Raw genomic sequence first — 13,518 nt, forward strand, 5'->3', positions numbered from 1 at the left:
TCGGTAAGCCGCATTCCCATCCACCTACTCACACTGGAAACCTGAATTCCCCTCCAGGCCAACACTAAGCCCTGTTGACTTGTTCTCCAGACTACATCTAGCTCTTTCTCACCACCACCGCCTTCTTCCACCACCATTTCTGCACTTGAACTTCTGCAGGAGCCTCCTAACTTGCCCCTTCCCAACCCTGTTCCACCCAGACACCAGAGTTATCTTTGAAAATGCACAGCTGACCGTTCATGACCTGGCCTAAAGACCCTTGATGACCAAGTTGCAGGTGTGGTCTGGCTCCTCCCCACCTCAGCAGTGTCCTCAGTGTCACTGCCCCCTCCCGCCATACTCCCTTGCCAGCTCTTTCTGTGTTTCCATCCCACCATGCCATCCTTCCTCAGAGCCTTCACACATGCGTTCCCCTCTCTGTAATGCTCTTCCCTTCACTCTTCATCATCCATAGATCTCAGTTAAAATGTCACCTCCTGACCCACAGCCCTGGCTACTTCCTGGTGGTCACCCCACACTCTGCATTCTCCCTTGAAGGCCTGAGCACCAAGGCCGTGACTTGTGGACACTAGGTGATTGCATGCCACCCCCAGTAGATGGCATGCTCTGTGAGCGCAGGGACCATGGTCGACTTGTTCCTTTTCACACCTCGCCAGTGCCTTACATGTGGTCTTGATAAACATGTTCGTGATTACAGTAGCTTTACTCAGAGAACAGTCTGAACCTGTGCTTATTAAAATGTCGATGGTGGGTGTCCTGGGTGTGGAATTATGGGTGACTTATTTTGTTCTTTAGACCTTTCTGTGCCTTGTGCGTTGTCTTCCGTGAGAAAGCCAATGCCTGTCATTTTGTCAGAAGCCATCAGGGCAGGGAACTGGAGTGGGGCCTTCTCTGCAAGGTGCATCTGGACCCACCTCTGCCCATCACCCCTGTCCCCACAGGCCTGAGGAGCGATGCGAAAGGCATGATGGAGGTCGAGTCCTCCTACTCAGACTTCATTTCCTGTGACCGGACGGGCCGCCGGAACGCGGTCCCTGACATCCAAGGAGACTCGGAGGGTGTGAGCGTGAGGAAGCTGGCCGGAGACATGGGCGAGCTGGCACTCACAGGGGCAGGTGAGACCAGCGTATCCTCGGTATTCCTGCATGTGTGAGGCCCACTGCTGCTTCCGAGCTGGTCTCCAGGTCTTCAACAGCCCACCAATTCTTAGAAAATAAACTGTCCCATGGCCAATGACAGAGTCCAGCCAATCTCTAGACTGCAGGGTGCCAGCGTCTCAGGCCCCAAGGATTCCCTGGCTGGGCATCCAGGACTCTTCCCTTCTTGCACCCTAGTCTCCCCACAAGTCCTATCAGGTCTCCAAGGCACAGCCCAGCTCTCCACTTCTTGCCATCCCCACTGCCACCACTGGCTCCAGCCACTTCCAGCTCCCACCTAGCTGGCTGCGGTGGCTTCCTGGCCTATTCTGCCCAACTGCAGCAGGGTCCATCATGCTTCTGCCAAAAACCCCAGGGTATCACCCTCAGAGTGAAGCCAAACTTATCACAGTGCCCTATTGCAGCCCTGCCTTGGGCCCAGGCCCTGCCTGCCTCTGGGGGCTCACCTGATGCCACCCTCCCTCACCCTCTAGCCACACCTGCCTTCAGTCTGTTTCTCATCGGGGCACACACGGGTCTTCCCCCTTCAGGAGCCTTGTCTCAGTTTCTTCTGCTAGAACATTCCTGACCCAGTGCCATACTGCCACCTCCTCATCCTCAGGCTGGAGCTCAGATACCAGGAGCCCCAAGGAGCCTTCCTTGACAGCTGAGTCATTCCCCCAGTCACGTAGCCTTCATCACTCTCTGACAGGGTCTCATTTGTTTAAGTGTGAACTCCAGAGAGCAAGGCCTCTGTTCTATCTGACACACAGCAGGTGTCTGGTAACCACAATTGAATGAATACTAGAGGAAGTGTGGCACCTGCCACCCAAGTATTGCCCAGGAAGTCCCTACTTCTCTCTCCCTCCCTCCATTCTCCCATTCTCTGCTTGGCTCAAGTCCTTGGTCATCCAGGGACCTTCCTCTGAGAAGCGCTCCTGACGCCTGCTCTGGCCAAGGCCTTTCCTCCCTGCTCCCACCGCACCACAGAGGCTGTTGCATTGTTTCTCACAGTGCAGTGCTCGGGCTGAGTCTATCTCCCCAAGCTGTCCTTGAGGGACCATGGCCCTGCCTTGCCCTGTGTAGCCCCAGCCTAGAACCCTTGGCCCACACTGGCCAGAAGCAGCCTATGAGTCAGAACAGAGAAGACCGTAAGGCCACAGCCACAGCCACAGCCCTCTGATGCTCTAGATGGCCCGACTGAGGCCCAGAGGAGCTAGGTGCTCATGTTACCCAGCGAGACAACACAGGAGAGGGATCTGGTGGCCCGAGAGAGAGCCCTCTGGCACCCTAGCACCCTGCCCACAGAGGTCCACCCCCACCCCAAGCCCTCCCTGTGCGAGTGGTCTGTCAGCCTTCCCTTGTCATGGACCCGGACTCCTCACCAGACCAAGCCTCCATGGGGCTCACCCTGCTCAGCTCTCCAGCCTTAACTCTCATCTTCCTCCCCTGGTGCCTGCCTCTAGCCACAGTAAGTGTTGCTATCCCTTACGTGCCCCCAGTGGGCCTACCATGCCGCACTCTGCTGGTGGTTCCTCCCTCCCCTTGCCTGACTGACTTCTCTCTTTTCCTTGAGACCCAGACATCTGCTCTGCTGAGAAGCCTTCCCAGACCCGGCGCCCCTCCCCACGGGGAGGCGCCTCTTCTCCCTGCGGCCTCGATGCCCACTCGCACAATGCCCCCTTCTAGGCTGCGCTTCTCCAGCACAGGGTCTGTGTCTTGTGCCCTTGGTGCCTGGTGCTGTTTGGCACATGATAGAGTTGCCTCGTCAACAGCCATTCACTGACTGACAGAATGATCGCATGCCTGCTGTCACACTGGGCCTGTTGCCAGAGGCTGTCTTGAGGCTGATGTATCCTTCCCTTTAGCTCTGGGAACCTTTGCTTTTGGTCTCCTGGATCTCAGCAGTTGTAGCCATCTGTCTAGGTACCCCATTGAACTCAGAATTCCTGAAATGGGGGTCCTTTGGGTACGTGACATTTCCTGCCAGGCTGCCTGACACTTAAAAGGGAACCTGAAGACAGATCGGTGCTCACTGCAAGGAATGGTAGCACTTCTGGGGAATCCAGGCAGGAGTGACAGCCAGGGAGCTCCTGGAGGTCCCCAGTTTGTAGTTCCATTTTCACAGGCAGGACTGGGGCCAGGCTCAGTCCAGCAGACTCACCAAGGCAGCAGGCACACGGGGTACTTGGCACTGCCCCAGAGGTTCTGATGCAGCGTGCTCAGGAGAGGGTCTCAGGGCCTCTGCTTAGAGCCTCCCAGGAAATGGATGCAAAGCCAATGCAGATGAAAGGGAGTCACAGTCTTGCCTAGCTGCCCAGCCTCCCCAAGTCTGTGTTTGCTAACATTCCCCAAGCGTGTTTTGTGCAAAGTTTTGACTCTCATTGATATTCCCTTATGTGGGGAGCACAGATGTGTCCTTAATTTACCTAATAATGAAAGAAACAACAGACTAGCCCTGAAGTGTGAGTGCCCTGCCCAGCTCTGTGGAACATTTTCTGACTGCTCTGAAACTGGCCCCAAGGGAGTCCCTAGGGTGCTGGCTGGAAAGTGCTTGGGAACCTTCTCTCTGGCCAAGGGAGAGCCAGGCCTGGCACAGAGGATGGGTCACTAATGGCTGGGCCATTTCCACATCTGGGCCCTGCACCCCATCATGGTCTGGGTGGAGATGATCACCGTCCTCTTTATAGATCAGGAAGCAGAGGCCCAGAGAGAGTAAATGACTTGCCTGTGGTCCCACAGCAAGGAAATCACACAGCAGACATCACGGGGGAATTAAAAGAACCTTCCTCCTTGTGGGGGGTGGGAGGCTCAGGGCCAAACAGGATATCACAAGGTAGAACTCTTGCCTGAAAGGGTCTAGTTGGTCAGGCTTCTGGAGGGCCAGAGGAACCTTCTGGGACCTGAGCCTTTGTCAAGGCACCAGCCCAGGAAAGGAGGTAGCCTGAGGGGCAGGTGGAGATGGGGGGACACAGAGGTCGGCACAGTCTTGAGGGGCCAGACATCCAAGTTCTGTCCACACCACTCACTGCCACTACTGCCTGCTTCCTGAGACTGCTGCAGGGCACAATGAGGTAATGCCAATGTCAGGCCAGTATGAACCCTTGAGAATGCTGCTTATTGGAAGAAGTTAAATTTAGTGGAAGGGGCACTAGCCTTGGTAGCAGACAGGATCCTCTGCCACTTGATCCAGGCAAATTGATTCGAGGAGCCTCAGTTTTCTTATGTGATGACACTGCCATGTTGTATGCATGGCATGAAAAAGTGCCCATCCACCCACAGACCCTGGAGTGGTACAGAGTGGTGGTTTTCCTTAGTTATGTGAAGGGCTTAGCTGGAAGAACGCAAAGGTGTATGATCTGGCGAGGGTTGAACGCAGACCCTCGATGAGCCTGCAGGGCACCTGGTGGCATTGCACAGTATTGCTGAGGTTTAAGAACCATCCCCACAGATTGAACTTTGCCCACATGCCAGGCCTCATGTGGGGCACCTCATGGAAAGATGCCTGGGTACCATGCAGCCTGAGGAGGAGAACACGGAGACTGGCAGCCCAAGCATGAGAGTGGCACTCTCCTCACCCTGCACTTCTAGTCCAGTGGGTAGCAGGGCCTGCCTGTCTTGCCCTTGCACAGTGGGGCTCGAGAGAAGCTGGGAGTCAGGAGACCCAGCTCGTGCCCTGACCCTCTCGCCAAGTGGCTCTATACCGGTGAACCTGCTGCCTCTAATCCCTCATCCTTTTGAGGTTTCCAGGATGGGCTGGAGAGGAGGAGACAGCTGGCAGTGTGCTAGGTGAGGCCCTAAACACACACACACCTCCCATGATGTACGTCGGCACCTGTGAGTCACACCCTGGCCCTCTGTGGGCTGGGTCAGGCTCTGAACACACACACACACACACACACACACACACACACACACACTGAACACACACACACGAACACACACACACTGAACACACACAAGTGCATCTCTGCTGTAAAGATTAAGATGTTACAGACCAGGCCACCTCTCCCTCCGAGACCAGCTCCTCCGTTATCCTTTTGGCTGGGCCCTCCCACCTCCTTCTGTGCTTTACCCTTGAGTATGTGCCCAAGAAAAACCTGCCCCTCTTTTCTCCTCTGCAGAAGGACAGGCGGAGGCGAGCGCCCCAGACAAGGAGGCTAGCACCCAGCCCCAGAGCAGCGATGGCACCACCTCATCTTGAGTTCGACCTTGTCCAGAGAGGCTGAAGAGAGATCTGCTGTCCCCTCCTGGGAGGGGAACCCTAACACTGGCCCGGCAGCCTCTTCTCTGAGTCCCATGTCCCAGACAAGCCAGGCTAGACCAAGAGGCTCCCAGAGGCCTTTGTGGCCCCAACTCTGGGAAAGCCCTCTGCCCACACCCACAGGTTCCACGTCCCTCCCACCATCTCACCGTGCCCAGGTACACTTTCAAGACACTGTAGCCACAAGATGTTATTTATTCAGCTGGCACCGGGACTTGGACTGGGCCCTGCCTACCAGGGCGAGCAGCCCACGCAGGAATGTTCCTCTCGCGGGCACCCTGGGCAGGGACCATGTCCCAACACCAGCCCCTCCTCTCCACCCCCAGCCTTCTGGGTCAAGACCTTCTTATCCCTTTTTTAAAACACACTTTTAAACTTTTTAAAAAATTTAAGTTGTTTTTCAGCAGAGGGAGAGAGCTGACAATTCACATTTTTTAAAGCCATTTTAAACCTACACTCTCACATCTCTGCCGCTTCAAGGCCCCTCACGGAGCTTCACAGATCCATGTGTAGGAAAGGGATTTTGTCTAAAACTATCTGACCAATTCTCTGCCCTTTCTACCAAGATAAGTGACACCTAGGACCCAGAAATAAATGCTGATTATTTGTGTGACTGGTTTAAGATTATTTCTCCTTTAAGCAGCAAAAGCAGGGGTCAAGCCTTGTCTTCTCCAAGTCCACAATTAGCTGGGTCTGCCCCAGACTTCCCTGGAAGGAGACTCTGAGAAGATGCTGATGTTCCACTGACAGTAGCACTCCTAGGCTCAGCGTCTTCCATCCATGCCACCCTCTCACTACAGCTAACAGCTTCAGTTATCCAAAGGAAGGTTTTCTTCTCAAAACCTAGGGCAGGAGAGGGCTAAGAGTTCAGGAGCATTTAAGCAGATGGCAGCCAAGTCTGGGAGCCTCAGACTCCATTTCCCCCACACATAAGCCGCTGCCTAAGAGCATGCACCACATACTACCCACTGCATGACACCAGCCGTTGGCTTCTTTATTGAGCACCAGATTTTCAGTATGAGTTGTAATAGAAGGAGGGTTTCAGAGTCAGCCACACCCATCAGCAAGGACTCTGGTCCCTGGCCAGGGCATACACCAGAGGAGATGTGGCCATGCCGAGGTATATGTGTGTACAGAAACAGGCACCCGAGCTTCAAGAGCTTCACTGGCTGACTACAGAAATCACAGTCTTCTTGGAAGGAATAAATGTAAGAGCGTCGTCGACCCCACAGAGTTGCCAAGAATCCACAAGGCGAGGACTTGGAGAGATGGCCATGGCGTCTTCAGGGGTGCTGCCCTGCTTGTCAGTTCAGAGAAGCAGAAAGATCAGGCAACTTGCAGTTCCCAGGATATTGTCAAAGTCATAGAACCCAAGAACTAGAAGACAGCTCCTTTTACAGATGGCAAGACTGAGGCTTAGAGCAAGGAAAGGCCTTGCCAAACCCACACAGGAAGAAAGAACAGAACAGACCCAGGTCCAGCTCCCTGCCCTTGACTTTGGGTAGCCACAGAGATGCCCGGAGCTGTCCAGATCCGTCTGGGCTCCTGGAAGATGCCCCCTTAGACCACCCTCTTGGGGCAACCATTTTACAGAAAATAAGCCAGTCTCATGAGAGGCTGCTCTTAGGCCGGGTCCAGCAACTAGAGTCATCCCACATTCCTGGTGCTGCTCAGGAGAGGAAGGGCATCTTGCTAGAAGTCCCACAGAAAGTCAGGCTAGAGCTAGGGCAGAGAAGCCCAGACAGGAAGATACCTGCAGAGGTGGACGGTGGCATCTCGTAGGCTTTATAGAGCAGCTCCAGCAGCTCCCTCTTCTCATCTTCCGGGAGGAAACTGGACTTGGCTGCATTGATGTTCTGGAAGGGTCAGGATGGCAGACCACACTTGGATCCAGAAAGCAAGGAAGGGAGCCCTTCCAATCTAGTGATAGGCCATACTCCTCATGGAACAGGGTAAGTCAGCTCAGAGGGGGAAGAGGTTTGTCCTAGTCACACGGCAGCAAGCGCCGGAGTCGAGCCCATGGGGTTTTGTGTCCTTCATATGTCAGGGATGTGAGAAGGAAGTTGGAGAAGAGACAGGGTGGCATGTGGGGCGGGGGGCAGAGAGACACTCCCCTGCAGGGGCTGATTCACTCAGCCTGGGTTCTAGGAAAAGCCTGAAAGGTATGTGCAAAATGGCATAGCTGGGCATGCCTTTCTGGGGAGAGGGCTGACAGCTTTCACCAGATTCTATAAGGGTACTCAACCCAAGTAAAGGATGAAAAACCTAGTCTGGCCGGGATTGGTGGCTCAGCCTGTAATCTCAGCACTTTGGGAGGCCAAGGCGAGTGGATTGCCTGAGCCTCCATGTTCAAGACCAGCCAGAGCAACTTGCCAAGACTCATTTCTACAAAAAATCGAAAATTAGTTCAGTGTGGTAATGTGTGCCTGTAGTTCCAGCTACTTGGAAGGCAGAAGGATCGCCAGAGCCCAGGAGGTTGACGCTGAAGTGGCCGTGAGTGTGCCACTGCACTTCAGCCTGGACGACAGAGTGAGACTCCAACTCAAAAAAAGAGAGAATAAAGCCCTATAAGCTTTAAAAAAAAAAAAAAAAGGAAAGAAACCTGGTCGTAGATCATCAGCACTAATTCTGGGTTGGATTGTTCTGGACTGTTGAGGCAGCCTTGCTCCCTGTCTCCAGAGGTTCCAGGCCCCGGACAGGACATGCAGGCCTGCAGGCTTGCAGGACCGAGAGTCAAGGCCACTGCAGCTCACCCACTCACCAGCCTCTTAAACTCCTCTTCGGTAAAGCCCATGTTCTGTTTGACCATCTGGTAATCCGTGTCCAGGGTGGACTTGAAGATGAGCGGGTCATCTGTGTTGAGCGAGTAGTTAGCCTGGTCCTTTCTGAGCCTGCATGAGGGGGAGGGGAGAGGACGCCTCCGTTAACTCCTCTACCCTCTTTTGATCCTCATGGCAACCTCAGACCTGAAAGAGCTGATCCTTGTAGGAGGAAGAAACAAATTCAGAGAACTCAGGTGACTTGTCTAAGGCTACATAACTAGCAATTCCAGGCTCAAGGCCATCCTGGCAGCCCAGAGCCAGCAAGGCAGCAGAGGAGTCTGGCATGAAAGCCCGGTAGAGTGGGGGGGTTGGGAGGCCCAGAAAGCTGCCCTTCAGCCGCCACCCTCTCTAGCCCTCCCCTTCCGCACCCTCCCCTGGGTCATTCCTCAGGCCAACTGGGATCTGGCAGTTCCAACATGCCATGGACGCTGTTCCTAGCACAATCCCAGCCACCATCCTGTTAAACCTAATGGAGCTTTCCTGGCTCTTAACTTGTGTTAGCAAAATTTGACACTGGAACCCCTTCCCTAGCGTTCTCTGACACCACACTCGGCTTTCCTCCTACTTGTCTCTTTTTGCCTGTCCCTTAAATGCTATGTCTTGGGTTCTGTTCTAGGCCCTCTTGCTCCATCTCCGGGGTCACTGCTTCTCCCTTAGCCACTGGATCTGTACAGATGACTTGAATGTTTCTCCAGCCCATGGCTGTGTACCCACGTGCCTCCATGAACCTTCACAGGTGCACACACTCTGTGTTCCTAAGGCAAGCCTCCAGACACCCTTGTCATCAGAACGTCCGAGCACTCCTCCTGCCCTTCTCATAAGCTTAGCAGACAGACCAATGCTGGCCTGTCCACGGTCACTCCGAGTCCTTGCTGTCCTTATCCTGCATCGGGGAAGCCAGCTTTGCCCTCCAGAGGACGGATGCCACTCCCAGGGCTTGGTCACAGAACAGAAAAAGGAGCTTGGCCCTGGTTAGAGACCCTGGGGAGGGGCGAGGTGAGTGGGACAGAGCCTCCAGGGGAAAGCTTCAAGACTGTCCAGAAGGTACCAAGATCCGCAAGGGCCAGGTGAGAGGAGCAGAGAACGCGAGCAGGCAGGACTCATGCCTCCCGATGTGATGCCTGGGAGGCAGCATTGGGAGAACTGGGAGTATGGAAGCTTCCCTCGGGGTAGCGGGTTATTCTGCTGTAGCTGATTCAGCAGGTCCCAGCTCCATCTCTTAGTAGCTGGGTGACAGTCAAGTCACAGCACATCCGAGCTTCAGATCCCTAGTCTGAGAACAGTAATGCCCACTTCTCAAGGAGTTGAAGGGATGTCACGTCTAAGAGACCCAGTGTGGGCTGGTGCCTGATTCCTGCACCTCCTTCTCTTTCGACCTTCCTGGAACGAAAGACCCAGGGGAACAGCTCACCGGACAACCGCATGCTCCGTGTCTGGCTTCCAGGCACTGGTGAGGTAGCTGGACCAGGGGCAGACCTGGAAGAGCAGGTGTGTGGCTGGCAGGACAGCTGCAAGCCATGCCAGTCCCTCCCAGCACCCTGGGCAGCATCCTTGCTGCTGGATCCCAGGAACTGCAGTCCTCGCCCTCTGCCAGTGAGCAGCTTCCGTGCCTACCACCCACCCCACCGTGGCGGGTGTGCCCCTTCAGCTCCTGGGCCCCTCCCAGCTCTCTACCTCTCTGTCCAGGAAGGAGGACAGCAAAGATGGCTCCGCCCCACTCCCTGGCACCTCACCTCGAAGTGCATGTCTTCTTGCCGCAGCCTGTTGTAGAGGGCCTCGTTTTCCAGAGTGTGGTAGCCGTGCCCCAGCCGCTCCGTCTTGAGTATGTCCACCGCCTACAGGGAAACAGGGTGGGGCTGGCCATGGGGTGGAGAGGAAATGTGGAGGAGGATCCCCGTGGCCAGCCCAGCCCCTCACCTCTCTCACCACCTCGGCCGAGCCCACCTCCCCAGCATGGACAGTGCGGTGAATGCCGCTCTTCACAGCCTCCTGGAAGAACAAGAGGCAGGTTATGGGTGGCTCAGGAGGAGGCCCCGGTAGGCCCTGCCCACACCACACTGAGTCATCCTGCTGCCACACTGGCCAGCTTCAAGCATGGGGAAGTCAGGTCTTCCCCTAATCCCTGTCTGAGTGGTAGCTGTCACTTACTAGACAGTTACCATGTGTCCAGCACTGAGTGAAATGGTTTGTATACACAATCTAACATTCATAACTTTATCCTACCCATTTTACAGGGGGTGTGGAGGGTTGAAGCTCAGGAAGGATAAGTAACATGACCAAGGTGGGGCAGGGAGGGTGGGACCGAGCCCTGAACCTGGTCAGCGGGACTCCAGGGTCCCCACTCTCAACTACTGTTCATGCCCCTTCCACAGGAAGTGCATTAGTCAGTAGGCTGGGAGGGACCTTCAAACGTCTGCTCCAGCTTATCCCAATAGAGGAAACAGGCCCAGAGAAGAGTCAGTCTTGTCCCAGGTCACAGCAAGTCACAGGAGCAGGTGCCAACACAAGACTCCCAGCTCAAGTGAGGGCTTGCCTTCTCGCCCAGTTCCAAGCCTCCAGACCCAACCAAGACATACTTGGGAACTCAGGAGACCCCTCCCTCATGTGACTTCTCCCAACTGTGGTTGCAGACAGCTCACCCAGCCTCTTTCCGCTGCTTCCCACAGGACCCACCTCGTAGGCCTGCACATGTCCTGGGAAGAGGCTGCTTCCCTGGATGGTCTCGTCTCCAGCCAGGTCGATGGCCACCACAGTCTGCTGCTGGTACTTCTTACACAGCTCCACTACCTCAAGGGACCAGGCTGGGGCGAGACGCCCCCCAGGGCTCTGTCAGCAGCACCGTGGAGAGACCTCCCAGCCCTGCTGCCTGTTGTCCCACCCCCACTCACCCCACTCCCTACCCAAGGCCAGCGTAAAAGACAAGACCCAGTGTCTTGTCTTCAAATCCTGACTGCCACATCCTAACCACATGGGCTTTGGCAGTCTGCTCCACCCAGTGCTCCTGTTTCCTGTCTTCTCAGAGGGACCACTACCAGCTACCACACAGGGTGGTGGTGAGGCTTTTTGCTGAGGCCATGTGTGGACAGCACCCTGGACAGGGCCTGAACTCAGTAAGTGACAGACGGGCTGTTCGCTCACCTAGTGCCCCAGTCCTGAAGGGACGCTTGCCACATGCAGGAGAGGAGAGGGAAGACCATGCAGTTCCACATTTAATCTAAAGTGTAACTCACACTAGTATCACTAGACAGGTTGCTAATGGTTTATGTACTCATTACTTTTTAAAATGAAGAGTTTAAAAAAAAAGAATGAACAAAAGCTTTGGAACCAGATGGCCCTAGACTCAAATCCAGGCTTTGTGCCTTTCTAACTGAGGAGCAAGAGCACCTCTCTCTGCCTCAATTTCCTCATCTGTCAAATAGGAGTAAACAATGGTGGATCTACTTCACAGTCTGCTGCAAAGGCTTAGAGAAAAGACATGTGAGTTGTTCTGCACACAGCAAGCTCAGTCGATTGGTATTGACCTTTTGCTTTGATTCCCACTAATCTTTAGGGTGAAGAAATGAAATCCAATTATCTCCTTGTGACAGTACATAACTAAGCCCAGAGAGGTAGTGTGACCTGCCAAAATTCACACAGTGGGGCTCTGCAATGAAGCTCAAGCCCTAGAGATTTGGTCAGTGGCAATGACAAGGGACACCTCTCAGAAGTCCTGATGTCAGACCTGTTCACTGGCTTTGGGGCCCCTACAGGACACGGTCTAGCCAATAACATCTCGGGAGGACCATGGGCTGACCAGAGCCGGTCCTAGGTTTTTTTTCCCCATTGTTCAAGCGCCTTTGGTTTGCACTTCCTGCAGGTCACCTGGCTGTCAAGGGCTGGTCTCGCTGGGGGGAACGTGGGTCAGGAAGTTCTGAGCCCACCTGGGCCTCCTGAGACTTCAGGAAGCCCCAAGAGCCTGCTGATGGGCTCCAGGGGATCTCACGGGGTGGGGGCCACAAGGGAGATAGGGCCCAGCCCACGCCATCTGGGCCAAAGGTCAGATGAGCAGCCTGGCAGGGCGACGATCCTACTCACTGGGCTGGTGGCGCATGCAGCACAGGATGGACCGGGCCTTCACCCCGAAGTCTCGTTCCCCCTCCTGCAGGCCCTGGCTCACAAGGGCCACCACCTCTTCTGGGGTGAGGTCCCCTCTGTGTGGGGAGAGGAGCAGGAGGGGCCTGAGGCAAAGCGAAGCCCCGAGGGGCAGCCTTGGGACTGGGCCGGGCAGGAAGAAGAGTCTCTTGGGGGACCCTGTGCCCCTACTGACCTACTTTCTCTGAGCAGAGGCTGACAGAGGGGAGCCCAGGCCTGGGCACACCCTTCCAGCCTGCCAGTGCAGTGTGGACACCCTGGATCCAGTGCGATGTATGTGGGGTGTCCACCTCCCACTCCCAGATGGAGAGCAGGCCAAGCTTGGGAGGGCGTGACTTCTGCCTTCCACGCAGATTAGAATCACAACTCAGAAGGCAGGGCAAGGTGATGCCCCATAGAGATCCGTGAGGGTGCAGGCAGGGGGCCAGACTCATTTAGTTACGGGGCTAGAGCAGGATGCTGGACGGCACATGCTCAGCAGGTTAACATCCCCGGCAGCAAGTCTGTGTCCAGAGCAGTGAGTCGCAAGACATAGCCAAGTACTTGCCCAGGGTAAGAGAAACCACGTCTCTTGTGACAGCATTAAACCCACCATTCTGAGTCAAGGGCCAGGCTGGGGGCAAGACTCCCCACAGCCTGCCCCTTCCATCTCAGGTGGGGCCACCCACCAGCCCTCAGCACAGCCCCCCGGGCTGGCACTCACTCTGCCTGGTTCCAGGGAATCGGCTCCACGCTGGCGTTGGCCAGCAGGTGCGGGCTGTAGCGCACCTCCACGTACACCACACCCTCCTTGGCCTTCATCTCTATGAACTCGTAGGCGATCCTTTTGATGGCCTCCCGGGAGCCCCTGGCAAAGGAAGAATGCGCTTGGGGACAACTTCCCAAGTCCCTAGGAGCTGCAGGAGCAATGAGGCCACCCACCCTTGGCAGGGTAGACCCGCCTTCAGTCCCCAGCATCTGCCGGACAAGATAAGGTCCAAGACGCTTGGCAAGTCCTGGGCTTCCTCTATCCTGGCCTGAGCCGCACCATCTCTAGCCAGCCTCCCTGGCTCCACGCCTGCCTCTTGACCCTGTCCACTCAGCAGCTAGAGCAAGCTTTTAAAAAGGCAAATCAAGTCGGGCTTGGTGGCTCAGCCTGTAATCCGGCGCCTTTGGGAGGCTGAGG

General features: G+C 55.4%; 2 protein-coding genes across 4 annotated transcripts in view; one reads left to right on the plus strand and one right to left on the minus strand.

Moving 5' to 3' along the window:
- PKIG (cAMP-dependent protein kinase inhibitor gamma) overlaps positions 1-6,013 on the plus strand; it is a 43,466-nt gene extending 37,453 nt beyond the window's left edge. For 2 of the 3 annotated variants that reach the window (XM_008066907.2, XM_008066909.1), the window contains 2 exons: positions 942-1,115; positions 5,261-6,013. In XM_008066907.2, the coding sequence (XP_008065098.1) occupies positions 965-1,115; positions 5,261-5,340 (231 nt within the window). In that variant the 5' untranslated portion in view covers positions 942-964 and the 3' untranslated portion in view covers positions 5,341-6,013. The remainder of the gene's footprint in view (positions 1-941; positions 1,116-5,260) is intronic. The other variant, XM_021717037.1, reaches the window with a different exon arrangement.
- A 355-nt stretch (positions 6,014-6,368) lies between these two features.
- The window catches only part of ADA (adenosine deaminase), a 31,812-nt gene continuing 24,662 nt past the window's right edge, over positions 6,369-13,518 (minus strand). The window contains exons 4-12 of the mRNA XM_008066910.2: positions 13,057-13,200; positions 12,297-12,412; positions 10,896-11,023; positions 10,140-10,211; positions 9,956-10,057; positions 9,634-9,698; positions 8,162-8,291; positions 7,154-7,256; positions 6,369-6,697 (exon numbers count right to left, since the gene is read on the minus strand). Coding sequence (XP_008065101.1) covers positions 6,684-6,697; positions 7,154-7,256; positions 8,162-8,291; positions 9,634-9,698; positions 9,956-10,057; positions 10,140-10,211; positions 10,896-11,023; positions 12,297-12,412; positions 13,057-13,200 — 874 coding nt within the window. The 3' untranslated portion in view covers positions 6,369-6,683. The remainder of the gene's footprint in view (positions 6,698-7,153; positions 7,257-8,161; positions 8,292-9,633; positions 9,699-9,955; positions 10,058-10,139; positions 10,212-10,895; positions 11,024-12,296; positions 12,413-13,056; positions 13,201-13,518) is intronic.

The sequence above is a fragment of the Carlito syrichta genome, unplaced genomic scaffold, assembly GCF_000164805.1.
Source record: "Carlito syrichta isolate Samal-C Ts95f unplaced genomic scaffold, Tarsius_syrichta-2.0.1 Scaffold309195, whole genome shotgun sequence".
Lineage (NCBI taxonomy): Eukaryota > Metazoa > Chordata > Mammalia > Primates > Tarsiidae > Carlito > Carlito syrichta.